The 26451-nt window shown below is 40.5% G+C and overlaps 1 protein-coding gene across 1 annotated transcript in view; it reads right to left on the bottom strand.

The window, feature by feature from the left end:
• TRPM3 (transient receptor potential cation channel subfamily M member 3) overlaps positions 1-26451 on the bottom strand; it is a 492536-nt gene that overhangs the window by 171454 nt on the left and 294631 nt on the right. The window contains exons 9-11 of the mRNA XM_033962555.1: positions 19241-19313; positions 11949-12049; positions 8751-8885 (exon numbers count right to left, since the gene is read on the bottom strand). Coding sequence (XP_033818446.1) covers positions 8751-8885; positions 11949-12049; positions 19241-19313 — 309 coding nt within the window. The remainder of the gene's footprint in view (positions 1-8750; positions 8886-11948; positions 12050-19240; positions 19314-26451) is intronic.

The raw sequence follows: 26451 nt of genomic DNA, 5'->3' as shown, positions 1-26451 counted from the left end.
CACAAAACTGACCTCATTGTGACCTCATCATTCTGCACCTTCAAAGTAGTATGCCACAATTAAAAGATGTGCTGGGTGTAGAACTCACAACCTCTGGATGTTAGGAGCACAGGCTGGCTCCTAACACATAGAGCTACAGCTGCTTCTACTTAGGTCCATCTCACCACCCTTTCATATCATACTTGACTGAGCTGTCTATGCTCATTAGCTATCATATCAGGATGAACTCAAATAAGTTTAAGCAAAGGAATGCCTAAAGATTTGGAAGGTTTTCAAGTAGAAAATAAATATCAAATATGTATTAAAGAATTGCAGCACAATTGACGCTGATCGATAAGGGCAAAAAAAACACCACTTTTCCGGTATGACGCCTAAACGGAACAGATTACTTACAGTCATATATCCATTAGTACAGTGCTTAGAATGAAGATTAGCGTGTGAGAAAAATAGAGCTTCACCTCACATGCATTCAAGCACACTTGGGAATATGGGTTTGGGGCTCAGTGAAAGCAGCGCTTTTAACCATTGAGCTACCACTCTTTTGTCTCAGCCTACTATGACATTATAGCTAAACTCCTTTTCCCTTAGCACTTCACTAAGATATGATATGACAAGGGAGCCAAAGACATTGGAGCAAAAGTTGCTGTAGCTCAGTGATGAAAGGCACTCTCTACCAATCTTCTGGGTTTTGAGGGTTCAAATCCCAGCCTGTATTTTACTTGTGGCATATCTACCTTCCAGGTGCACTTTGATGATGCTTTCCACTTCTTATAGGAGTTGAATATAACATTACTGTACAACTTTGCTGTGGAGCAGAAAAATAAACTTTTCCCATTTCCATGCTAAGAATTTGAGTTCAACTCATCTTATATTTCTCCTTTTAAACATGGCATACTTTGTTAGTTTTTATCATGGTAAAGTATACATTTCTGAAATGGTGAAGAAACAATAATATACAACTGCAGTGTTTTGTCTCTTAGCAGAATTAACAGCCTATAAGAAGCAGTATAAGCAAATCCAAACTGCTATAAGCACAAGAAAGCATTTCTAGCTCAACACGGTAAAAGTGGTGTTTTTTTTTTTACCTTACCGATCAGCGTCATTTGTGCTGCAATTCTTTAATACATATTTGATATTTGTTTTCTACTTGAAAACCTTCCAAATCTTTAGGCATTCCTTTGCTTAAACTTATTTGAGTTCATCCTGATATGATAGCTAATGAGCATAGACAGCTCAGTCAAGTATGATATGAAAGGGTGGTGAGATGGACCTAAGTAGAAGCAGCTGTAGCTCTATGTGTTAGGAGCCAGCCTGTGCTCCTAACATCCAGAGGTTGTGAGTTCTACACCCAGCACATCTTTTAATTGTGGCATACTACTTTGAAGGTGCAGATTGATGAGGTCACAATGAGGTCAGTTTTGTGCAACTGAAGACCTCCATTTTGCAATAAGGGAAGCTGAATGTTAAGGTGTGTATCTGTTTATTCTCTTTTTAAGTGCTGATAATGTGTGCTGTTTTTTCTTTGCTTTCAAAAGAGAGCCGATTGCAGTGCTGTTTGTTGAGAAAAAAAAGGGGGTTGTAAAAGCCATGTGTAAATTATATTATTGTTCGGGCAGAAATGTGGTTTGTTATCCATGCAATATAATGTGTTCCATTGACATTATATTTATTAGGACAGAGAAAAGATGAAAATTACCTATTCAAACTCACTATTGGAATTATTGATGAAAAACACAGCGAACGTCTGCCTCGCGTCTAACAAAGAGCCGCAATTACGAAAGTTGAAACGGCATTGAAATCCAAGTTAGACCAGGGTTTCTTACGTCTACATAATACACGATATTTAGACGCAGGCGTTCGCTCAGGTAGCGCCTATCTAGCGTCCCCATTTGGCACGCCCACGGAACGCCCACGGAACGCCCACGTCCAGAGCTGGAGATGGGACTATGCTTTCTGTAGACGTCAGTCCGTCAACTACCTCTTAGGGACGTCTATGTGTCGTTTATTTCCCAATTAATATTAATTAAGACCCTTAACTCCGTAATTATTCACTTACATCGGACGTCCAAAGCATGCCTAAGTTAAACGCAGTAATAGAGAATTTACTCCATACTGCCTGAGCAGAGACCCCCTTGGAACGGGAGGTCCTGTACTGCCTTTTTGTGAAATGGTTGTTATATAAAAGAAGGTATAGTTTGCCCCTGAAGCAGCCCATGCAGGGTGAAACACAGTTGTGTAAGGTATTATTTTAATTTAGTTAGGTAGGTGCCACCAACTTGCTCTCAAGTCCTAGCGACTTGATGAATTACAGATCTAAAAAAAGAGATTGATTTTGTGCTAGTCTGGAAAGGTCCACCAGGGTCATCTCCATGGCAGTTTTCAATATGTCCAACCATCTGATTGCAGGTCATTTTCTTTGCTTGATTCCTTCGATCTTCCCAAACATAATGTCCTTCTCCAATGATCTTTCTCTTTGGACAGTGTGATCAAAATAAGACAGTTGTAACGTCAACATTTGGGCTTCAAGTGACAGCTGGTTTAATCTCTTCCAGAATCAATTTGTTAGTTCTTCTGGCACACATATAATCCTTCTCTAGCACAAAAATTCAAATGAGTCAATCTTCTTTCTGTCTTGTTTCCATAGTGTTCAGCTTTCACATTCATAATTGACCACTGAGAAAATGAGTGTGTGAATTTAACTACTAAAAAAGTTCTTGTTTCAATTTCAAACCTTGTCTGCTTCAACGGTTTCTTTCCTAAATTGTCATTTAGATGTTCACTCTACTTCCCGTATGAAAACATATGGCTTGATTAGCAAACATGGCCATAGTTTTCGAGCCATAGTTTTCTTTATTGGTACGCAAAAATTCTGTTATTATTTTTTCAGTTTCCCCTGATTTAGCGCCTTTGAGCTGCAAAACAGGAGTACCCTCTGTCGGGAATTGCTTATATTGAGAACTTAAGGACTACGTTCCTGAGACTGTTATGGCCATACAAGATAAGTGAATGTTTGTTTTCATGCCAGTTTTCTTTGTTTCTGGATTTGATTACGACAATTTACCCAGTTGTAGCCACTTTACTCAAGTTTGTTGGAGTCAAACCAGAGCATCTGTCAAGTACATTTATTAAAAATTTGAAGTACAAATTTATTTAAAGGGCTATGAAGATGCATGATTAATTATTTTCATGTGTGGAATTTTTTTCACAAACCAGTGATGATACAGACTGTTTTGAGTATCTTGTGGCCCAGCAGTCACTGTATTGAGGTCTGCTTTTCTCCACTGTTTTTGTACTTATGATTTCAGTGTTGGAAGTCATGTCTGAATGATTGTGGTTCTCCCTAACACTTATTAACAGTACGTTTTCACTTGTGAAACTATTTTTCATCAAAATGGCTGTCATGATTCATAACCTCTACAGTGATATGCAAAAGTCCTGCATCACTTGACTTGTTTGATGCAGTTTAAGCTATGTAACCATTTGTTATGTACTATCTTTTTAAATTTTCCATTCTACTATCATATGTTCACTTACTGTACATGTATATTTGATGAAGATGTGCCTTTAAATAAATTTAAATACATTTTCAGTCCAGAGAAATGTTTTTGAACATTGGCAATGATAATGTATTGGGCTCATATGGCCATGATATTAAATTGTAGTAACAGATTCTGTTATATTACTATTAGTTTTACTTTTATTTCTGTTTTGTCCTGTCTATTGCTTTTTGATTGGCCAGCCTTTGCTCTTGTGGACAAGCCAACACCTTTTGGGCATAGAGTGGACCAGCTTTACCAGATGCTCGTGGGTGATAATCCAATTCTAAGCTTCAATCGATGACACAATCAGCTCTTGCTTCATTGTTGGCTGTTGTTTTGATATTTCCAGTGACAGCTTGTGCCACAGGTTCTCAATTGGATTGAGATCTGGTGGTTGACCAGGCCAATCAATTGTCTTCACTCCCTTCTTTCTCATTCATTCGAGTACAGTTTTTGCTCGATGACATGGTGCATTATCATCTTGAGAGAAGTAATCACCAGGAAACAAGTTCTCAGCTGAAGGCAACATCTGCGGGATTGTGAGCCTTCGGGACAGTAAGGGAATTTTTCAAGTACCTTTCTTATTTCTAATCTTAATGTATATTTTCTGTAAACCGCTTAGAACCTAACGGATGTAGCGATATATAAGAAATAAATTACATTACATTACATTACATATCTGCGGGATTTCAATATACTTCACTGCATTCACCATGCCCTCTACAATATGACGCCGACCAACACCACTTGCCGCCATTCATCCCCATACCATGACCTTTGTAGGATGCTTAACTGACTGGTTAAGGCATTGAGGCTTGAATTCTCCTGGATATCTGCATACATACGTCCTGCACTGATTGCCCAAGATGCAGAAATTGCTCTCATCACTAAATAACACCTTGTTCGACATTTCCTTTGCCACTTGCCGTATTGCACAGCCCATGCATTCTTTGCTTTCGTTGCTGCACAGTCAGTAGTGTTTTTTTCCTAGCTTTACACCCTCTCAAACCAAATTCCAGACACCAACACCTCACTGTGCTTGTACTAATCATGGCTGTGCTACCACACTCTCAGCAACGGAGGTGACGCCTGCTTCCTATTGCCAAGAGATGTGTGTCTCTCCATAATCCCTTCTCTCCAAAATCACAGGCCTTTGGAATGATCTCACTATCCCGCTGCGGAACCTGGGCTCCCTCCAACTTTTCCGAAAACAACTGAAAACCTGGCTTTTCTCTAACATCTAACATCTCTTCCCCTGTCCATATCCTCCTCTATTCACATGCTCTTGTAAATCTTTCTCCTCTCTCTTCCTATATTTTTAAACTTTGTAAACCGTGTCGAGCTCCACTTCCGTGGAGATGATGCGGTATATAAACTTAAGGCTTAGTTTAGTTTAGTCTCAACACTCGATCTTATCTGTAACTTGTCTTTCTTGGTTGGTCAACCGGAACACTGTCTATCCTGAGTTCCTCCTGTCTCCTTCTTCTTCTGAAGCACCCTGATCACTGTACTTTGATTGCATCCCACCCTCTGTGCAATCTGCCTGCTGGAATACCCCTATTCACCAAGAACCACTATTCGAACCTGGCTTTCCTCCAACAAGAACTGACATTTGGACTTCATTGCTATTGATGTTGCTGGTCAATCAGTTTGAATGATACCAGTTTCAGGAATCCCAGAAATTTATACTTCCCACCATGCTGATTGGCTGCAAAAATATCACTTCTGATTTGCTGCAAATGCTACACTGCTGATTGGTGAATTTTGATTCAATTTTCACACAAACTATTATTCCTGTTATCAAAATCGTTCTGATCAATCTGATGTAGCTGAATAGTCACAGTTATCAAGGAAGTACCAGAAATTGCATGAAATTACATGGAATTATACTTTTCAGACAAAATTGTACTCAGTTAATAGTTTAAATTATGTTAACTGAGTCTTAAATGACTAAATATTCAAATTTCACCATGCGATGCAGGACTTTTGCACACCACTGTAGTTCCCATCTAGTTGCCCTTGATTTTGTGCTCTCAATAATTAGGTTATTTGGTAAAATGGCAGTGCTGTTGTTAGTTGCAAAAGCATAGATAGCCTTAATGCATTACTTTAAAACAGAAACACCACTCAGTCCCAGCAACTAATGCAACTAGAACTTCAGATTTTACATTGTAACTACCCCCTAATTCAAACAAAATTTAAAGCTCCCTTTTACTCAAGTGCAGTGAAATCTGGGCTTATCACATGGGAAAGACCCAGGTTTAAATGTGCTAGGCCCAGATTTAATGCAGTATTAAGTAGGGCTTTTTCTCTTTGTTTTTTGCCATGCCCCTTTCACCTCAGGCCCACATGCTAATAGGCAAAATACCACAAAATGCTGTTCTCATGTAATAACTCCAGATGAAGGGCTTAGGGCTAAATTCACTAACCTGCTCGATCAGGACCAATCCGTGTCCGATCAGGGCAGGTCCGATGGATTCTTCAACCTCTAATATGGGGGCGATCGGAGGAATACCACCATCTGCCGGCACAGATTGTTGGTGTGCGATTCTGACGTATGCGCAGACCATCTGTAGATGCATGCGTATAAGTCCCGTCCGAGCCACGACTTTTGTTTTTTTTTAAACTAAACTTTTTTTAACTTTTTACCCCAGCAAGCCCGTGGTTTTAACCCACTTTAAACCCGCGGGTTAAAACCACGGGCTCGCAGTGCGGGGAAGGGCAGGAGAGATTCGGGGTGGCAGGCAGGAGGGATCTGGGGACGAGCAGGGTGGCGATTTGGGGCAGAGCAGGCAGGAGAGATCCGGGGAAGAGCACCGGGGTGGCAGGCAGGAGAGATTCGGGGTAGCAGAGAGCAGGGTGTGCAGAGAGCAGGAGAGTCGGAAAGCCATTTGCGACTGGTCCCCAGCAGTCGCTTCTTGGGTTGATCGGCCAGCCCAGTCAATTTTAAAAATTCCATTGGTGAATCGCATCCCTGTCTACTTTGCATGTGTTTCCCCTCATTTGCATGCACAGATTGGAAGCAGATCGCAGCAGAGGTTAGTGAATCAGGCCGGAGGGAAATCTGGTCGCAAAGGGGTCGCAAACCGATTGGTACACGATTGGTTTGCTTTGTGAATCTAGCCCTTAGTGCTCTTTAGAAAAGGTCTCTAAAATAGGTGTTGATTGGCTAAGCACTAAAAAAAAACACCTTTTTTTAGTACTCTGTCATCCCTCCCGTGACTGGTCTTGTATCCTCCATTCAGGTTTTGATTCCACAGCAAAAAGGTACCAAGCAGTGGCGCTGCAGTGTGTAAACGCTAACAAAACCCATATTTTGTAGAAAATAAACACCAAAATTTATAATTTATAAACACCTTAGAACCTCAAAATACAATACAGGCGGCATATGCTCATATCTGTTTTCCCTATCAATGGAAAGTCAACCATTCTCTGTATCACCTGAAGCACTTTATTTGAAGAGGTCGAAAAGCCAAAGCAAATTGGATTATAGTAATCCAACTAACTATCCATTCAGTTCAGAACAAAGTGATGGTTATAGATTTTTTGCCTGATTACATAATTGATTAATTTTGTTTGATGAAGTCTTGGTTGAGGGGCTCATGCAGTAAAGTGTGCTCCAGCTTTGCAGAGTTATTCAGCTTTAACGTAGAATTTTGAGGGTGCACAGTACAGAAAAGGTTTGTGCGCACAAGCTAATCCTGTGCAAAGTACATCAGTATGCAATATTTAAAGCAATTGCAACAGCACAGGTGCATAGAAGTGTGAAGGCTGAGCATCATATTTGAGCTTCAATGCCAAGTCAGAAGGGGTGTAGAGAACTTACAACATTTTTGTGGCTTCAGAGTAGATGGTAATCTGAGATAAAGTGCCACAACAATCTCCACCAAAGGCCCCCTGACACTCAAACATTCCTAAACCCTTCTGGGCCTCACACCCCAGGTTCCCACTCTTGAGCACCCCAGGCCCCCTCCATTGCCCCCTCCCTGCACACCTTGAAGATGGTAGGAAGGAGTGATGACCACTTGCTCCTGCCTCTGCCCCACTATCTTGCAAAATGGCAAAGCTTGACTCTGCAAGGTGCCTCTTGGGTTAAATCATGTGGGATCAGTCTAAAAAGAAGGCAGACTGACCTGGCATGGTGTGTCCAGGGTGCAACGAACATGGGCAGATGCACTATTTTGCAAGATGGGGGCATGGAGACAGGAACATATGAGTATTGCTCCTGTCTACTATCTTCAAGGTATGCAGGGGGGCTGTGGGAAGGTGGGGGTCTACTAGACCACCATGTTTTTATTTTGGGCACTTTATCCGGGTTTTGAAAAGCCTCCTCTAAATCGCGTTGGGCAGGAGGAAATCCGCGCATGTGTGGATGCCACACGATGATTGCGCGTGATATCATCGCATGGCATTCGCATATGCGTGGATTTCCTCCTGCCTGATGAGTTCAGGCAGTGAGGGGCAGAGCTGATGTGGGACTAGGGTAGGTTTGGGGGCGGGACATAATGTGACGGGGATGGGTGGAACTAGGCAGGGCTGGGGGGCGGGTCTAAGGGGTCTGGATTTTTAATAAAAGACTTGTGCCCATTAGTTGGTTTTGACATCTCCAATGCTTCTTTCTGTTGCTTGCTTCATAGGTTGAGCCAGCCATGGTATCAGGGTCATATCTGAAGCACCTTTTTGCAGCTGTGTTTCACTAAAATCTCCATAATGTTGAACTGTGTGGTGCAGTGGTTAAAGCTACAGCCTCAACACTCTGGGGTTGTGGATTCAAACCCACGCTGCTCCTTGTGAACCTGAGCAAGTTACTTAATCACCCCATTGCCCCAGGTACATTAGATAGATTGTGAGCTTGCCAGGACAGCTTGAGTGCCTGAATAAATTCATGTAAAACCAGGGATCTCAAAGTCCCTCCTTGAGGGCCGCAATCCAGTCGGGTTGTCAGGATTTCCCCAATGAATATGCATTGAAAGCAGTGCATGCACATAGATCTCATGAATATTCATTGGGGAAATCCTGACAACCCGACTGGATTGCGGCCCTCAAGGAAGGATTTTGAGACTCCTGATGTAAAACCATTCTGAGCTCCCTTGGGAGAACGGTATAGAAAATTGAATAAATAAATTACATGAGTCCCTTATTTATGATTCACATTGTAGTCTTTTTTACTGTCAAAGTATACATGGAAAAGATACCTGTACTTGACCCTACCGTATTGTACAATTCCTCTAGCCTGGAGATGGTGAGGAAGCGGTGCATGCTTACTCCATTTTCTATGAGCAGTTTGACGAAATCTACTCGGTCCAAAACCAGGGCATCCAGCATAGCTTGCTCAAGCGACCCCACCTGCAAGTCAGAACCACAGTCTGCTCAACTCTAGACAGCAGCAAAGGAAGGTTTTTTGAATGGACCACTTCCTGATCTTTAATCCTGCATTTGCAGAAAGGAAGCCAGAAGAGCCAAACAATAAGGTGAGCATTTAAAAAAAAATTTCAAAGTAAGGTGAAGAACCGCATAGCCTTTCAAGGATAAACTTATACTTATTATTGGTCCAGACTGCAGAGTAGGTAGAATTTAAAAATTGTCCATTCAAAGTGTTTCTCTACCCATCAGTAATTATAAACAGACATGTACATCAACTACCAATGAGCAAACCATGAGAATTGCAGTCCAAAGAGCATTATAAAGTTCATTCCTTAGATTGTATTATCCTCATAGTTTTGTTGGAATACAGCAGGGGTCCCCAAACCATGGCCCTTGAGCCAGATGTGACCAGTGGAGCCGATTTGTCTGGGCTACCACACATTTCCTGACTGTTTCTGAATCTGGAGCCTGGAAGAAGTTTGACTTTTTTCCCCTATGGTAACAGCAGTCAAGGCAGCAAGGCTGATAGGGTTACCAGACTTCACCAGCTGAAGAAAATGATGGTACTATTGCATGGTCACAAACTCAGCAAACTCTAACAGGAACCCCCCACCCCGACTAACTATTTTGGTGATTTGAAATGGTCCCTGTGCCCCTTTCTTTGAAATGTTTGGGGAACCATGACATACAGTGTTCTGGCATGTCTGAGGTATACCTGCTCCATGGAAGTGGGGAATAGAACGTTCATACGTTCAAGCACTATTAGCACATTCTAGAACTAGGCACCTCCATTTAGACACCTGATGTTGCACTGTGAGAGCCTGTTTTATAATAGAAACTGGCCACCCAATTTCCACGATAGTATACTAGCCTAACACAGTATCAACGTGCTTAACATTTACATGTCCTCAGTTATGCCAGTTATAGACTTGGCATAGGGTTACCATATTTCTTCCTGCAAAAAAAGAGGACATGTGGCTCCGCCCCCAGCCCCACCTCATTCTGCCCTAGCCCCGCCCCATAAGAAACTCTTCTTTCCTGAGCTCGGGGCCGCATCTGGATGTCCTTTGAGCATGCACAGACATGACGTGAGGATGCCCTCCAGACGTGGACCCAAGTTCCTAAACCTAGACACCCGGAGAGTTCTCTGAAAAGAGGACATGTCTAGGTAGATCTGGACATATAGTAACCCTAACATGGTATGACTGTACTCATATAAAAGTGGCATGGAGGTGCATAACTTACAAGAGGTTGTAAGTGCATGTGTAACTGGCAGCCCACCCAAGCTTCACCCATATATATGCCCCCTTGCATTTATTTACTATGCCACTTATGCTTGCCCTTACAGATGAGTGCTTTCCCAGGTTAAATGTGCACTTAAAGGACCCGATTCTACAAATGCTGTCTAAAATAGGTGCCGAGTAATGTGGCACTTAGGCATGACTCTATAAAAGGCACTTTATAGAATTGCACCTAGCAGCGCCTAAAGCAGGCTTAGGTATCAATACGCATCCTAACCTTAGGCACACCAGGATGGTTAGATAGGCTGGAGTGAGCTTGAACGGCAACTTCAGCATTTGAAACCTAGGACAATACCAGACTTTACAGTCTACTACCCAGAAATATCAAAGAAGAGACAAGTTAATCTAATCATCTAATCATGTATTTTATAATGGATATACCTTATGGGCAGACTGGATGGACTTTATCTGCCGTCGTGTACTATGTTACTATGTATATGTTACTATATGCCAGGGTTTTCACCCACAATCTACTCATAACCATGCCTACTTTCTAAACTAAACTAAACCTTAAGTTTGTATACCGCATCTTGTCCACAATCGTAGAGCTTGGCATGATTACAGGAACTGGTATAAAGAAGGAACTCCATGGTAAGGGTTACAGGAACTTAGTATAAAGAAGGTTTAGAGGAACTTAGTATAAAGATGAAATACCATAGAGGGAAAGAAGTATTACATTTTTGGACTAAGCGCTTACCTGAAAGTGGTAGGTGCCTACCAAGTGAGGCAATTAACCAATTAAATGCAATTAACATCTTACCATCTCCTCCCTAACCCCAGATCCTACTTTTCCCTCTCTTGGAAACCTTCTCTGATCTAACGTTGTAACCCTTCATCCATAACTCTTTTTGTAATCCGCTTTGAACCGAAAGGTAATGGCGGAATAGAAATCTGTAATGTAATGTAACATCAATTACAAGTTAATTGCCAATTATCAGTACAGATTAAATTTTGTGAATAATTACATTAGGCACCTAGATTTGCTGATCTAGGCGTCATTTATAGAATTTGGGCCAAAGTGGGGATTGGGATTTGATATACCGCTTGGACAAGGTGTATTAAGCGGTTTACAATCAGGTATTCAAGCATTTTCCCTTTCTGTCCCTGGGGGGCTCACAGTCTATCTAATGTAGATGGGGTAGGGGAGGATTAAGTGACTTGCCCAGGGTTACGAGGAGCAGTACGGGGTTTGAACCCACAGCCTCAGGGTGCTGAGGCTGCAGCTCTAACCAGTATGCCACACTTTCCTTTTGGTGACTGCTTGTTGGTAGTGTTCTGTAATTTTGTGCTCACAAGAGGCACATACTGTACATACATACAGGCACCTAATTGTAGAATTGCTTTTCATATGTATTATACATTTTAATACATGTCTTTGATCATCACATTTGAGGCTGATAACCTTTATCTATAATCTGTGAGTCATTATTATTACTAGGTTGAGTGCATTGCATTTGGACAAGCTGAACATAAACGTCAAATCCTGAAAGCAAAACACTTGGGAACCCTATTCACTCAGAGGTTGAGCCAACCTGCTTGCAACTTGGAAAACGTTTTGGCAAGAAAGTATTCACGGCCAGAGCCGAACAAAACTAATTATATCGTAAGTTTGAAAAAAGTTATTATAGGGTACAAAGCTTCCTTGCTACAGCAGATACATTTATTTTATCTGGGGCTTTAGACCTGTTATTGCATAATTGTATTTTTTATCAAGTAACTGAGAAAAAAAAACTTCATACTATACCGGCCACTGTTGCCCATATATGAATATCTGGCTACGAGCAATGTCTACTCTGTTCCAGGCTAATGCGAGGCTCAGCTGGTCCGGAGCAGAAGCATTGGCACCTATTTATGAAAAGATGAGAGGAACTATATCAGCCAGTCTAGAAAACATATTAAATATGCCCTTGGGTGCTGACAGATGACAACTGCATGAAATTTGACATTTGCATCTTTTCTACCTATAAGAGTAGTTTCTCAAAACGCTGCAGAAATGTAGGTGCCTGGATGACGTGTACTAAGCATTAATTCTATAATGGCAGTTCTGCATGGAGCTGCCATTATAGAAGACTAGTGAAAGTCTGCCGTTGCCTGCCTAACTTTATAAAAAAACTACAGGGGTAATTGACTCAACTATAGTGTGATTGTTGAGTAACTAAAGAAGTAGGTATGACTAATGCAAAAGTCACTCAAGAGATGTAGAGACAAAATTTAAGTCAAACTGTTTGTCAAATAGTGAATACAGTAGAACTCTGCTCAGAGACATGAAGGTTGATCTCTCCGCCTCACCCACCAATCATTGCATTGTTCATTAAAGCTTCACTCCAAAACTCTTGTTTATAATATACGTGATTTGCTAGCTTATCTAGCTATGCTGAGACTATTATCACAATTATAAGGTAGAAAAAATGTTGGTACTTAGCTTAAATAACCAGTTAGCTATTTAAGCTAAGTACCAACATTTTTTTCTACCTTATAACTGTGATAATAGTCTCAGCATAGCTGGATAAGCTAGAGAATCACATATATTATAAACAAGAGTTTTGGAGTTAAGCTTTATTGAACACTGCAATGATTGGTGGGTGAGGCGGAGAGATCAGCCATCATGTCTCTGAGCAGAGTTCTACTATATTCACTATTTGACAAACAGTTTGACTTAAATTTTGTCTCTACATCTCTTGAGTGACTTTTGCATTAGTCATGCCTAACTTTATAGGCATGAGCACCTATGCCAGTCAAAAGAGTGATGTAAATGCCCACACCTAACTGTAACCTGTACCTATGACTTTTAGGCATGATCCTGACCCACCTTACCCCTCTTAGGTCCATAATACCCTCTTATTGTGCGCTATGGGAATTGCCCAGTTTATAGAATATTGGCTAAGGTTAGTTCTATGACTAACTGCCAGCTAAAAGCAATTGGCGCCAATTAACATGAATAATTTGCAATTATCGGTGTTAAAGACAATTTGCATCTAATTAAATAATTAATTTTGGCATGTAACTGACCTTATTCTGTAAATTATATCATCGGACTCTATATTGGTCACCAAAATTTGGTCATGGATCCCAGAACTGGATGCAAACTAATTAAAGAGCCATTAACAATCAATATGTGGTGTTATTGGCACTCATTTGGGTTTATGCGTGGATCTGCCCTTCAGCCTTTTCTATAAAATATGCACCTAAATTTTATAGCAGATGCGATGATTGAAGAGTGAATTTCAGCCTTTCAAGTGTTCGGCAAGTTCCGGCGTTTTGGTCTGACAAATTTAAACCTACTCTGAACACTGTTTGTAAGCAGGTGAATGTGTATAAGTGATACAGAAAGCTATTTAGCCACTTCTTTTGCTTTAAGAACATAAGAACATAAGAAATGCCTTCACCGGATCAGACCCAAGGTCCATCCTGTCCGGCGACCCGCACACGCGGAGGCCATGCCAGGTGTTCCGAAATGGACACCTTGATCACCCGTATCCCTCAACGTGATTTGCAAGAAGGTGTGCATCCAACTTGCCCTTGAATCCCAGAATGGTGGTCTCTGTCACCACCTCCTCCGGGAGAGCATTCCAAACGTCCACCACTCGCTGTGTGAAACAGAACTTCCTGACATTAGTTCTTAGTCTGCCGCCCCTCAGTTTTAGTCCATGACCTCTTGTTCGAGTCACTTTTGACAATGTGAATAACGAAGTTTCTTCCTCTATTTTGTCGAAACCTTTTAGTATTTTAAAAGTCTCTATCATATCCCCTCGCAGCCTTCTCTTCTGGAGGGTGAACAATCCCAGTTTTTCGAGGCGTTCTTTGTAGCTCAAATTCTCCATACCTTTTATTAGTTTCGTGGCTCGTCTCTGCACCCTCTCCAGCAGGGTTATATCCTTTTTTAGGTAGGGAGACCAGTGTTGGACACAGTATTCCAAGTGTGGTCTGACCATTGCTCTATAAAGCGGCATTATGACGTCCGCCGATCTACTCATGATGCCCTTCTTTATCATGCCAAACATCATGTTTGCTTTCTTTGCCGCCGCTGCGCATTGAGCCGATGGCTTTAGGGTCCTGTCTATCAGTACACCTAGGTCCCTTTCTTGTTCGCTCTTGCCCAATGTTACACCTAAAATTTTATATTCTTGTTCTTTGTTTTGCCTGCCCAGGTGCATCACTTTGCATTTTTCTATATTAAATTTCATCTGCCACTTTTCCGCCCATTTCTCCAGTTGGTTCAAATCTCTTTGAAGTGCATCTCTGTCCATTTTCGACCCAACTGCCCGACATAATTTTGTGTCATCTGCAAACTTGATTTTGTTACATGTTGTTTCCTCTTCTAGGTCATTTATGAAGATATTGAATAAAATGGGCCCAAGAACTGAGCCCTGGGGCACGTGGCTTGTCACCTTCTCCCAGTCCGAGAACTTCCCATTTATGCCCACCCTCTGCAATCTGTTCTCCAGCCATTTGCCTATCCATCTTAGTATATCCCCTTCTATTCCATGGCTTTGTAGTTTCCTCATGAGCCTTGCATGTGGTACCTTGTTGAATGCTTTCTGGAAGTCCAAGTATACGATATCCACCGGTTCTCCGCAATCAATTTGTCGGTTCACCTTCTCAAAAAATTGAAGCAAATTTGTCAAACATGACTTCCCCTTCCTGAAACCGTGTTGACTAGCTCTCATCAGGTCATGATTATTGTTTTTTATATGGTCATTTATGCTTATTTAGAAGTTGGCAGTGCAATTATTGTTTCCCCATATCTTGTATAATAAAATGTAAACTGCTTTGTACCACAGAAACAAAACTTGTGGCAAAAAGTATTTTTGGATGTAATCTAAACTGATAGTATCATGTATGTCAAAAGTTGTGTCTAGATTATATTCTTTTTCACAATTCTCCAAAACCTGACGCCTCAGCCCCACCACTCCACCGCAATGTTTAATTCAAAAAAGCGGGAAGTTTGATGTGAGAACTTCATCATTGGCTATCGGGTTTATAATAGTTTTTACTTATTTGTTTTTTAATGTATTTTTCAATTCTGTTAAATTTTTAAGAACCTTTAAAGAATAAATAATATAAGACTCTTCAATTTTTAAGCGTCATAATATAAATTCTAAAAGTTATTTATATACTCATCTCTGCAACTCAGCTTAAACCCAGGGAGTCAGACCCGACATGTTTCACAAAAATGTGTTTTATCAAGGGTCTCCCTGTAGAACATAAAAGAGAAAGTCGTCATATACAATTGTATAACTTCCCCCCTCAAGCTATAATTAATTTATGATCAAAGTGAGATTATTATCAACCATAAATTAATTATAGCTTGAGGGGGGAAGTTATACAATTGTATATGACGACTTTCTCTTTTATGTTCTACCGGGAGACCCTTGATAAAACACATTTTTGTGAAACATGTCGGGTCTGACTCCCTGGGTTTAAGCTGAGTTGCAGAGATGAGTATATAAATAACTTTTAGAATTTATATTATGACGCTTAAAAATTGAAGAGTCTTATATTATTTATTCTTTAAAGGTTCTTAAAAATTTAACAGAATTGAAAAATACATTAAAAAACAAATAAGTAAAAACTATTATAAACCCGATAGCCAATGATGAAGTTCTCACATCAAACTTCCCGCTTTTTTGAATTAAACATTGCGGTGGAGTGGTGGGGCTGAGGCGTCAGGTTTTGGAGAATTGTGAAAAAGAATATAATCTAGACACAACTTTTGACATACATTGTACCACAGAAAGGCAGTATTCCAAAAATCTATTACCTTTTCTTCAAGAGTGTGTCTGATGATCAATACTGTATGTCATTAATCAGTAATGTAGTCTATCAAGTGACGGTGTCAGCTATTGATGACATGAGAATAAACCTCCTCCCGAATTTAAGGGTTTTTTTCTGTCATTTTGGGTTAGAAGTAATAAAATATCAACATTTTTCACATTGTTTAAAAAAAAAAAAAAAAAAAAAAAAGGGCCATATAAAGTAAAAAATAATAAAAGTATACCTGGATTGATACAAGAAAAGTAATATCCAAAAAGATGTAAACAAATATTAAAAATGGTGTTTATAAAAATGGCATTTATTTATCAAATAGACAATATGGTAACAATGAAGATAAAAGATAAGATCCAACATTTCTGTGTTTCGGCACTAGGCCTTCCTCAGGAGTCCATATAACTTGAAGATAAGCAAAAACATACAGGTTGAATATGAGGTGAACCATCCAACCAGTGTAAACATTTAATTGTGCACCCCTTTAACAATATAGTATGAGTGAACGCTGGTGCCGTGTATTGCACCATTTTTCGAGCTATTGATGTTATTTCCTAAAAATTCTTTAAGCAGTGTAATACATGACACCAATGTTCACTCATACTATATTGTTGAAAGGTTGCAAAATTGTGAAAAATTGCAGGCAGATCTTATGAAATTGGAAGACTGGGCGTCCAAGTGACAGATGAAATTTAATGTGGACAAATGCAAAGTGATGCACATTGGGACAAATAATCCAAATCATAGTTACCCGATGCTAGGGTCCACCTTGGGGGTTAACGCCCAAGAAAAAGAACTGGGTGTCATTGTAGAAGATACGAAGAAACCTTCCACCTAATGTGTGGTGGCGGCGAAGAACATAGCAAACAAGATGCTAAGAATTATTAAAAAAAGGGATAGTTAACAAGATTAAGAATGTTATAATGCTTCTGCATCATTCCATGGTGCGACCTCACCTGGAGTATTGTGTTTTGTTCCGGTCTCCTTATCTCAAGATAGATATAGCGGCTAGAGAATGACACGGTGGCTGTTACCCACGGTGGCTAGCTGCTGGTATCCGTGGGTAACCTGCCAAAACGGTGGGGAAAAATAAAGTGCTCACCCGTGGATCGGTAAATGGCCTTGTTTATGCAGTTAAGGGAGGGAACATGCATGGTCACCGATTGCATGCAGCCCCCTCCCTCCTTCCTACCTACCAATCACTGCTTCATCAATCTTCCTCCATCCTTCATACCTACTGATTGCCGCCACATCTATCTCCCTCCCTTCCTTCCCCTTACCTTCATGGCATGTTTTAATTTAATTTGTTCAAGCAACCCGAGCCTGAAGTCGCGTGTGTTTGCAGAAGCTTCTCCTCTGGCACAACTTCTGGTTCCGTCAGAGGAGAGGCTTTCACAGATGCACGCAATTTCAGGTTCGGGCTGCTTGAACACATTAAATAAAAATGTGCTACGAAGGTATGGGGAAGAGAGGAAGATGCATGGACCACATGAGGGGTGCTGAAGGAGGGTGGAGAGAGGGAAGGGATGGAAAGGAAAAGACGCTGAATGGGGGTGGAGGAGGTGGTATAAAGGAACAGACACTGAAGGGAAATGGGGAACAGAAAGTGGGGAGAAGACGCTGAAGGGAAATGGGGAAGAGAGAGAGGGGAGAAGACACTGAAGGGAAATGGGGAACAGAGAGTAGGGTGAAGACGCTGAAGGGAAATGGGGAACAGAGAGAGGGGAGAAGATGCTGGAAGGGAAGAAGACAGAGATGCCAGACTATGGAGGGAGCGGAGGGAAGAAGATTGATGCCAGACCAATGAGGGGGTGGGGGTGGGTGGGAGAGGCACAGTAATAGAGCAAATGGAAGAGGCATAGAGAAGGCAGACAGTGGATGGAAGGAATTGAATGAGGAGAAGATGTGGAAAGCAGAAACCAGACAACAAAGGTAGAAAAAAAATTATATATATATATTTTTTTTGCTTTAGGATAAAGTAGTATATTAGTTGTATTGATAAAAATTTAAAAACAAAGCCCTGCCAACTGAACCTCTCTTTCTCTAGTTCAGCAGCCAGAACTTTGATTTATAAAATGACAATTGTACAGAATATTGTTTCTTTTTATATTTTAAGAAAATAAGTTCAGTATAAAACTATTCAAGGCTTGTGTGGATGGGATCAGATGATTTGCGGGGATGGGGATCGAGATCACAGGGATGGGGTGGAGATGGGGACAAATTTTTCCCCCATGTCATTCTCTAATAGCGGAACTGGAGAAAGTTCAAAGAAGAGCGACCAAGATGATAAATGGGATGGAAGTGCTCTCGTATGAGAAAAGACTAAAAAGGTTAGGGCTCTTCAGCTTGGAAAAGAGACAGCTGAGGGGAGATATGATTGAAGTCTACCAAATCCTGAGTGGTGTAGAATGGATACAAATGGATCCATTTTTTACTCTGTCAAAAATTATTAAGGCTTGGGGACATTCAATGAAGTTACAGGGAAATACTTTTAAAACCAATAGTTAAGCTCTAGAACGCATTGCCAGAGGTTGTGGTAAGAGCGGATAGCATAGTAGTTTTAAGAAAGGTTTGGAAAAATAAGTGAAAAAGAATAATATAAATGGAACTAGTGATGATAAATGGTGGAAATCCATTCACTATCTATTCTGGTCCAATGAGTGTCACCTCTGAAGTTCCAAGATTTCTTTGAACTTATTGACTTTTTGCTAGAACTTTATTGTATAAGCTGAATCTACTACTATTTGGATGTGTTTAGCTTATCTGGGATAATAGTTTAGAATTATGCCTCAAAGCTCTATCTATGGGCTCCTTTTACAAAGGTACATTAGGGCCTTAAAGAGTGGAATAACGCATGCTAAATTGCTACACACGCTAGACCTTAACGCCAGCATTGAACTGGCATTAGTTCTAGAAGCGTAGCACGGGTTTTGCGCATACTAAAATCCTACGTGCGCTAAAAATGCTAGCGCACATTAGTAAAAGGAGCCCAATATATTTGGAATACCCATATGAAGGGTAATTTTATATGGAGGCACCTTCTTTACACAGGCATAAATGCTGGAAGGTAAAAATGTAATATATTTGGAATACCCATGTGAAGAGTAATTTTATAAGGAGGCACCTTCTTTACACAGATGCTTTTTAAAATAACAGCACATAATTCAATCTCAAAGTACTATATTGTATATCCTCCTAAACATTAGATCACATCACATCACATTTAAAGCTAATCCATTTAAGTGATCCACTTAGTGAGTGAAACTTTACCTTTCAGTAGAGCCGTCAAGATAGCCAGGTCAATGTCCTGGTGACCTTCTGATCCCATTCTGAATACAGTAATCTGAAATTTTAGATAATGCTCCAGTTAGTAGCCATTTTTGCCCTGTTATAAAAATTATTATTAAATGAAGGGAACTTTACCAATAATATATATCCCTCTCTGGCTTAGAGAGATATATATTATAAAGAACTATTAATTTGGGGAAAGTTAGCTTGCTTGATTAAATCTTAGCTAATTAAATATCAAGAACTAAGACTCAGAACATTTATAAACAAATTGAAAATTTATTTAAACTCATTAATCAAGCAGGTAGAGCTGTTACAGATGGGACCTTTTGAGCCAAGACAACAGGATTGCATAAGACAAATTGTTGCTAAAGCAGAAGGATTAATCTATCTGGGTTCAAAAAGTTACTCACAATGTGAATAGTCCTTAAAATGAAGCAGAAGCCACATGGCCTAGTGAAGCAGCATGGTGATCCATGGAGAAGAAGAGTTGTAGCTTGATCCAGGCTGGTTCCAGAGGGAGAGAGAGAGCATCTTCCCTGGTTAGAAAGGATTCCATTTCATATTTATAATGTTGAGACCTGTTCTAAAAATAGAATCCTAGGTCTCTGGACCTATGATGCATAGCAGTTGTCCTATCCCTGAGGCTGACAGGGCATTGCATCCAATCATAGAACAGTCTTTCAATTCCTTAGGTGATGTCATGAATGAATTACACTGGCTTACAATGGTGTCCCAATTCAGAGTATTGTTACTTGTCCTTGCTGAATGTGGTGTGAATCTATGTCTGAGTGGTTTAAAATGGTGTGATGAGCTTCTATTGCTCTTGCTGATTGGAGTAGCCCAGAGATGAATTTGTTGTGAAGGGCTTCTGTTTGATCTTGTAATCCAGAGATGAATTTGGTGTGAAGGGCATCTGTTTGATCTACATCCTGTTAAAGTTCTGTTTAACTCTGGTATCCACCTTGGCCATGTCTTTTGTCCTATCTGAATAGGTGTACTTAACACTTTTTGAAGGTGATTGCTCAGTCCTTTCTTTTGTGCTGTATTAAATGGGGCATTTAACACCTTTCTGAACAGATGGCTGTGCTGGCTCAAAGACCACATCAGAAATTCATTTTTAAAGCCATCAAATTAATAATTATAAAACCATCTTAACTCCAAGCAGAATTATAAAATCACTTCAGGCTACATATTTTAAGATCATATCAGAATTATAAAACCATTTCATGCTACAGCCCCACAGGTTAAAGTAACTGATCATAAAAGATTTTTTACAGCAAATATGACTCTCCTACAGGTAGTGCATTAAGGGGGGTATTCATGAAAAGGTGCTACTGCATTAGTGTACACTAATGAAAAGAGTGTGCTAAATGCTAAAGATGCCCATATAAATATAACGGGCATCTTTAGTGTTTAGTGCATGCTAATCGTTAGTGCATACTAATGCAGTTAGTGCCTCTTGATAAATTCCTTCCTAAATGTGGGGAGCAACAACTGAAAAAATATATTGTCTCCGTGTATTAATGGTATATGCTGGAAGTGAAAACGGGAAACTGACAGGGCTAACGGTCAATCTAGAAGAGGTATGCAGGCAGATTGATAGGCTTAAGAGTGATAAATCCCCGGGACCGGATGGCATACATCCGAGGGTTATTGTGGTATGCAGCCTATGCCTGCTAGGAGTGTCCCCAGAGCAGTGCACAGGTCAAAAGCAGACACTTCTCATTCTGGTCCATTTAAACCCCAAACTGCCAAGTTGCCTGACTTTCCTTCCTTACCCTGTAGAGGGAGCCAGGGAGCAGAGCTGCATATTTCCCTTCCCACGCACAGTCATAGGGTAGTTGATAGGAAATCCTCTGCACCTGAGGGAAGGGGGCGTGACTGCAGACTTCTAAACCTGAAAACTGAACTGTTAGAGAGGCAGAGGGAGAAACAGAGGGGACAGGAGCGGCTGCAGTTAGAAAACTGGCAGCAACGCTCAGGGCTGAGAGCTCTGAATGGCAGTCCACAGCCTGAATGTGTGGAGCTAACTGAGGCTGGAGTAGAACCGTCTCCCTGCTGGTCTGAAGTTCCTCAAGACATGGAGCTGGATCCAGAGCCCACTGCTGAGCTTCAGAATGGAGTCCAACCGATGGAAGTTTGCTGTTCTAAAAAGCAAGTAGTGAAAACTGCCTAGGTAGGTTATTGAAGCCTTACCTATTTGAACTGTATTGAAGTTGTCCTTTGATAATCCTGGGAGAGTTGGAGTATTGTGAGAGCTCCTTTAAGAACTGAGAAAGACTTATCTTGTTGTTTTTTTTTCTTTTGAAATTGAATTTTTCTAAGCCTAGGCAGTGGGGTTTGCCCCGCGTTCAAAGTGGTGGGATAGAGGGCCTAATTATTTAGCAACATTGTTACCACGTGGAGCACACTGCCTGGCCAGCACGTTAGCTGCTGGGAAGACCAGTACCGTAGTACTGGCACAAGCTAAAATCATCAGCACAAAAGAAAAGGACCATTGTTCTTTTTTTTTGTTGTTGAAACTTTTCAAGCTGAAGTTATTAGTTAAATGTGGAGCCAGTAACAGCTTTTGGAAAGGCTTGTATTTTTGGTTTAGAACCACATGTAAACCACATTCATCCCAGAGATTGTTTGAGTGAACTGTCTGAATTTTTTTGGGACTATGTTTACTATCTAAGAATCCTGACTAGTTTGGTTTTTTTAAACTGGTTTATGTGGAAATAAGCAGGATGACTTGTCTATTTTGTTTAAGTAATAAAACCAGTCAGTTGCTTGAAAATTACCTCCCTAGTGTGCTGGTGTTTCCTTTTCTTTAACTTTTATTTTTCTTCCTTGTGCTGCCCGCAGTGACACACAAGAGTATTCCTTGTCTCGGTGTCCCAGGTCCTATTGCCCTGAGGCTGCCGGTGACATTATCAAGGAACTGAAAGGGACCATAGCTGAACTGTACCTTTTTTCTGTAGTATATTTTAAACTTAGGGCTACTTTTACAAAGCCGCTGCTGTTGCATCGCTCCAATACCTATAGGGCTTTAATGGATGTTGGAGTGTTTGCTGCACAGTAGATGCTACCGTAGCTTTGTAGAAAGACTCTGAAAAACAGCTTCTCAGCTCCATGGAAAACTTAAAACTGATAGTCCTGCAAGCCGATGTTGGTCAGGAAGATAACAGCACACACGCAGTATGAGCTGTCTTTAAAGATTTAAAGTGACAGTACAGTTTATGACTGTGTTGGGTTCTGTGGATGATGTCACCTACATGTGAGAATATGCTGCCTGCTTGTCCTCAGATAAAAATAAAATCTCGCTTCAGACTATCGGTATGGTGTTGTGGTATGGTGGGATTACTACTAAGGCCTCACCAACAAAACAACAAAAAAAAAGCAGTGCCAGAGGAATGAGTTAAAGAGCTTAGTATAAAAGAGTCAGGGAAAGAGTAAGAGAGATGGGTGCCAAGTGGGAAGGAAGGATGGATGAGAGAAGGAGAAAAAAGATGGATAAAGGAGAGTTGAATAATCAAGCGAAAGAATAATAATTTTGAGGAAGTAGAGAGAGATGAGTAGGAAGAAGCTAAAAAGGTGGGTAAGAAGGACAAAGTGATAGGTAGGAGAAAGAGAAGCCTGGTGATGGAAGAGAAAGAAAGTATGAGAAAATAAGGAATGGTTGAAGGGTGTCATGCCTGGTAATGTTTATCCTTCATTACTAATCTTTTTTCTATCATGTTTCATTGCCATGCCGAAACACTTTAATAATCCATCGGCTGTCATTGCAAGGATGTGATTTCCTTGTCTGGATGAAGTTCTCTGGCTTGGAGTCTGGTGCGCTGTCACCATGTATCTATTTTGTTTGAAAGGGCATATACCAGAGTCAGAATACAATAAAGAAATTCATTACAAATAATTTGTATATAATGTCTTTATTTTCTGACAACTCTGTTTTAAACGCGTTAAAAACACTGTGGCATGGGCTAATGTACAGTAGTTATGTGTATAATTCATTCACCTCTTTAAACTTCTGTGAAATAAAATTCACATTTTATTTCACAGAAGTGCATTTCATTTTAAAATTGGTTATAAATATTACATAACTGGATAGTTCTGTAAACAAGTGTGTTTTACATAATGGTACATTACAATTCCAGTGACAGTGTGAGAATTATCTTTTAGGCTTCCTTTTTCGACGTGTCCTTTTCAAATAAAGCGACTATCTAGAAGCAATTGCAATGCCTACAAATACTGGTGATATATTTTATCTCTAAGAAATACACTGATGAAGTGCATGATATGAGGCAGAAATGAATGCTAAGTGAAGGACAGCACAATGATGTCCTGATAAAGTAGGGGAATCCAGTTTTATGTTATAGTGACAGCAGAGAGACAAAGACATTGATACCAAATAAATATGACCAGCTTCATTTTCCAGAAGAGAAAATGAATATCTATTAGAGAACAAGAGCTGTCTGCTATGCTAGCAATGTACAGAATAAGCCTTTCTGTTCCATTTTCTTTATAACTAAAAAATGACATAAATAGGTTGACTTGAGAATGAGTGCAATCTCCCAGGCTTTTGAATAAAACATTGACATTTCACTGTTCTCAACTCTTTCTTTTCTTATCTCAGATCTCTTTGCCTGCTATATTTTGACAACATAAAGGGAAAAAGTCCCAGCCCGTGATAAATATTATTCTCAAACACTCAAACTAAGGGCTCCTTTTGCCAAACTGCAATAGTGTTTTTAGCGCGCGCAGAATTTTAGTGCACGCTAAACCCGCGCTATGCAGCTAGAATTAACGCCAGCTCAAAGCTGGCGTTAGCGTCTAGCATGCGTGGCAATTTAGCACGCGCTAAAACCGCTATCGCAGCTTAGTAAAAGGAGCCCTAAGTGCAGAAAATGGGAACATTTTCTTCTATTGATGTGCTCTATTAAGGGTTTGTTGCATTTGCACTGATGAAGACAAATGCCACTCATTTGTATTTAACCATGTATTCCAGTCATTCCAGTATAAATGCCATTTAGTAATAATGATAAGGTGATATCTTGTTCGAGTCAATTCTATAAGCTGATGTCTAGAGGTATTTTAATATTATTATTTTTTTGTACTTGTTTAAACAGTTTTTATTTACTTTTCGCCTCCTTCCTGAATAATAGATCCCAAAGCGTACTGCTCAATGATGCAACCAAAACCGATCAAATACGGTGTTCCGCAGAAGGCTCTACTATCCCCTCTATTATTCAGTCTCTACATTAGACCTGCCCGCAAATACATTAGATATAGCCCGCAAATACCAAATACAGATTCATTTCTTTGCGGATGACATCCAACCATGCCTACAGCTAGGAGAAATCTGTGACGCCCAGGTCGTGAAACTCTTAAACTGCCTTTTGGAAATAAAAAATTGGACGTCCGTAAACAAATTACAAATAAATGCTTCCAAAATGGAACTCCTTTTGCTCTGCAAAGATCACTGCAATTACATCCATCCTTCTCTACACTGGGACTCAACTACCATAATTGCAAAAGACCAAGCATTCAGCCCAGGAATTCTCCTTGACTCTAACATATTGCTTTCCAACCACATCTTTCAGGTGGTACCTTTCTCATTTTGCTACTTGCATCAATTCCAGAAAATAAGGAAATAATTTTCTGAGTCTGACTACACCCAGCTACTCTATGCCTTAGTCCTTTCCTGTATGGATTACTGCAACGCGCTATTCAATGGTCTCACGGTGAAGAACATACGATGTCTCCAGTGTGTACAAAATGTGGCAATCAGACTTCTTAAAAATCTTCCATCCCCGTGACCCTATCTCCCAGGCTTTGTCATCGGCTCACTGGCTGCCTGTAGCCAAATGTTGTGTCTTCAAGGACTTGATGCTAGCGTTCAAATCCTTGCATGACATGGTGCTGGGCTATGTGACAAACAAACTTCCTCCATTCATGACAAACATTTCCCTCCACTCCCAGGATGAAATTCGCCTCAAAACACCCCCTGATTATGCCCTTCAACTTCATACTGCCAAATGACGTTCCTCCTCCCACTTCTTACTGAGGCACAGATTAGATCCCTTGAAGGACTCCTCAACTTTAGGAAAGCAATAAAAACATACCTGTTCACCTAACTCCCCCGCCCACGATTGATAGATTACAAAGAAATGTATATTGTTATAAGATCCTCGGTATGCGTCATATTAGGATAAAAACTTGTATTGAAAAATCTTGCACTGTAACTATGTCAAATTTAACCTGTAAACTGTGTATTATGGATATTGATATTAGATCCCTAGTATATGTGTTGAATTAGGATAAAAACTTGTACCTGAAAAATCTTGTACTGTAACCAGGACAAATTGTATCCTGTTAACTGTATAACGTGTATGTTGACCTATAACCCGTCCTGGGCTCTTTGTGGAGGATGGGATTGAAAATTAAATAAATAAATACAGTACTTCCCCGATATTCACGGGGGTTCCGTTCCAGGAACCCCCGCGAATGTTGAAAAACTGTGAATACGGTTTTTAGCAGAGGAGACAGGAGAGGGCAGCCAGAGCGCCGGTGAGTGAAGGAAATCACTCGCGGTATGCTCCAACCGCCTTTCCCTGTACTAAAGTCAGGCCTCACCAATCAGGAGCTGCTTTGACAAGCAGCAAATCAGGGCCTTCCTGTTAGGGTAAGGTTTATATCATGATTAGGGTTCCCATAATCATGATGTAAACCTTACATGGACACTCCTCCACCATCCATCCGGCACAAACTTGACATGAAAGGGTGCCAACACACCCTGACGAGTCCATCCCTGTCAATTTTTGCAAAAAACAAGGGGTTTTGAGGCAGATAGAAGTTTCAGAATAAAATTCAAGATGTCCGCTGCCAGAAAAATCATGCCAAATGGAGACTTTTATGAAAAACAAGAAACACTTATATGGGTTTTGGAGGTGGGGGACCTGAACCCTTACCCCATAAACCCTCAAAAATGAATTTTTTTGACACCCCCCCTGATTTTCCCATAGGAAATAATGGGGCTGTAGTTTCAGTACTGTAAAGGTCAGGTTTCCTTGCAGTTGGAGGGGATGGAATGGACTTTCTGCCTCAGAACTTTGAAGAAACTGCTCTGAACCAAGAAATCTTTGGGCTGCCAGTTGGACCAACTCTGACCAAGATCCTTGAAGTGTGACGGGGGAGGGGCAAATACA

The sequence above is a fragment of the Geotrypetes seraphini genome, chromosome 1, assembly GCF_902459505.1.
Source record: "Geotrypetes seraphini chromosome 1, aGeoSer1.1, whole genome shotgun sequence".
Taxonomy (NCBI): domain Eukaryota; kingdom Metazoa; phylum Chordata; class Amphibia; order Gymnophiona; family Dermophiidae; genus Geotrypetes; species Geotrypetes seraphini.
Note: the sequence above shows the minus strand (reverse complement) of the source record. Positions and strands in the feature narration are given on the sequence as shown.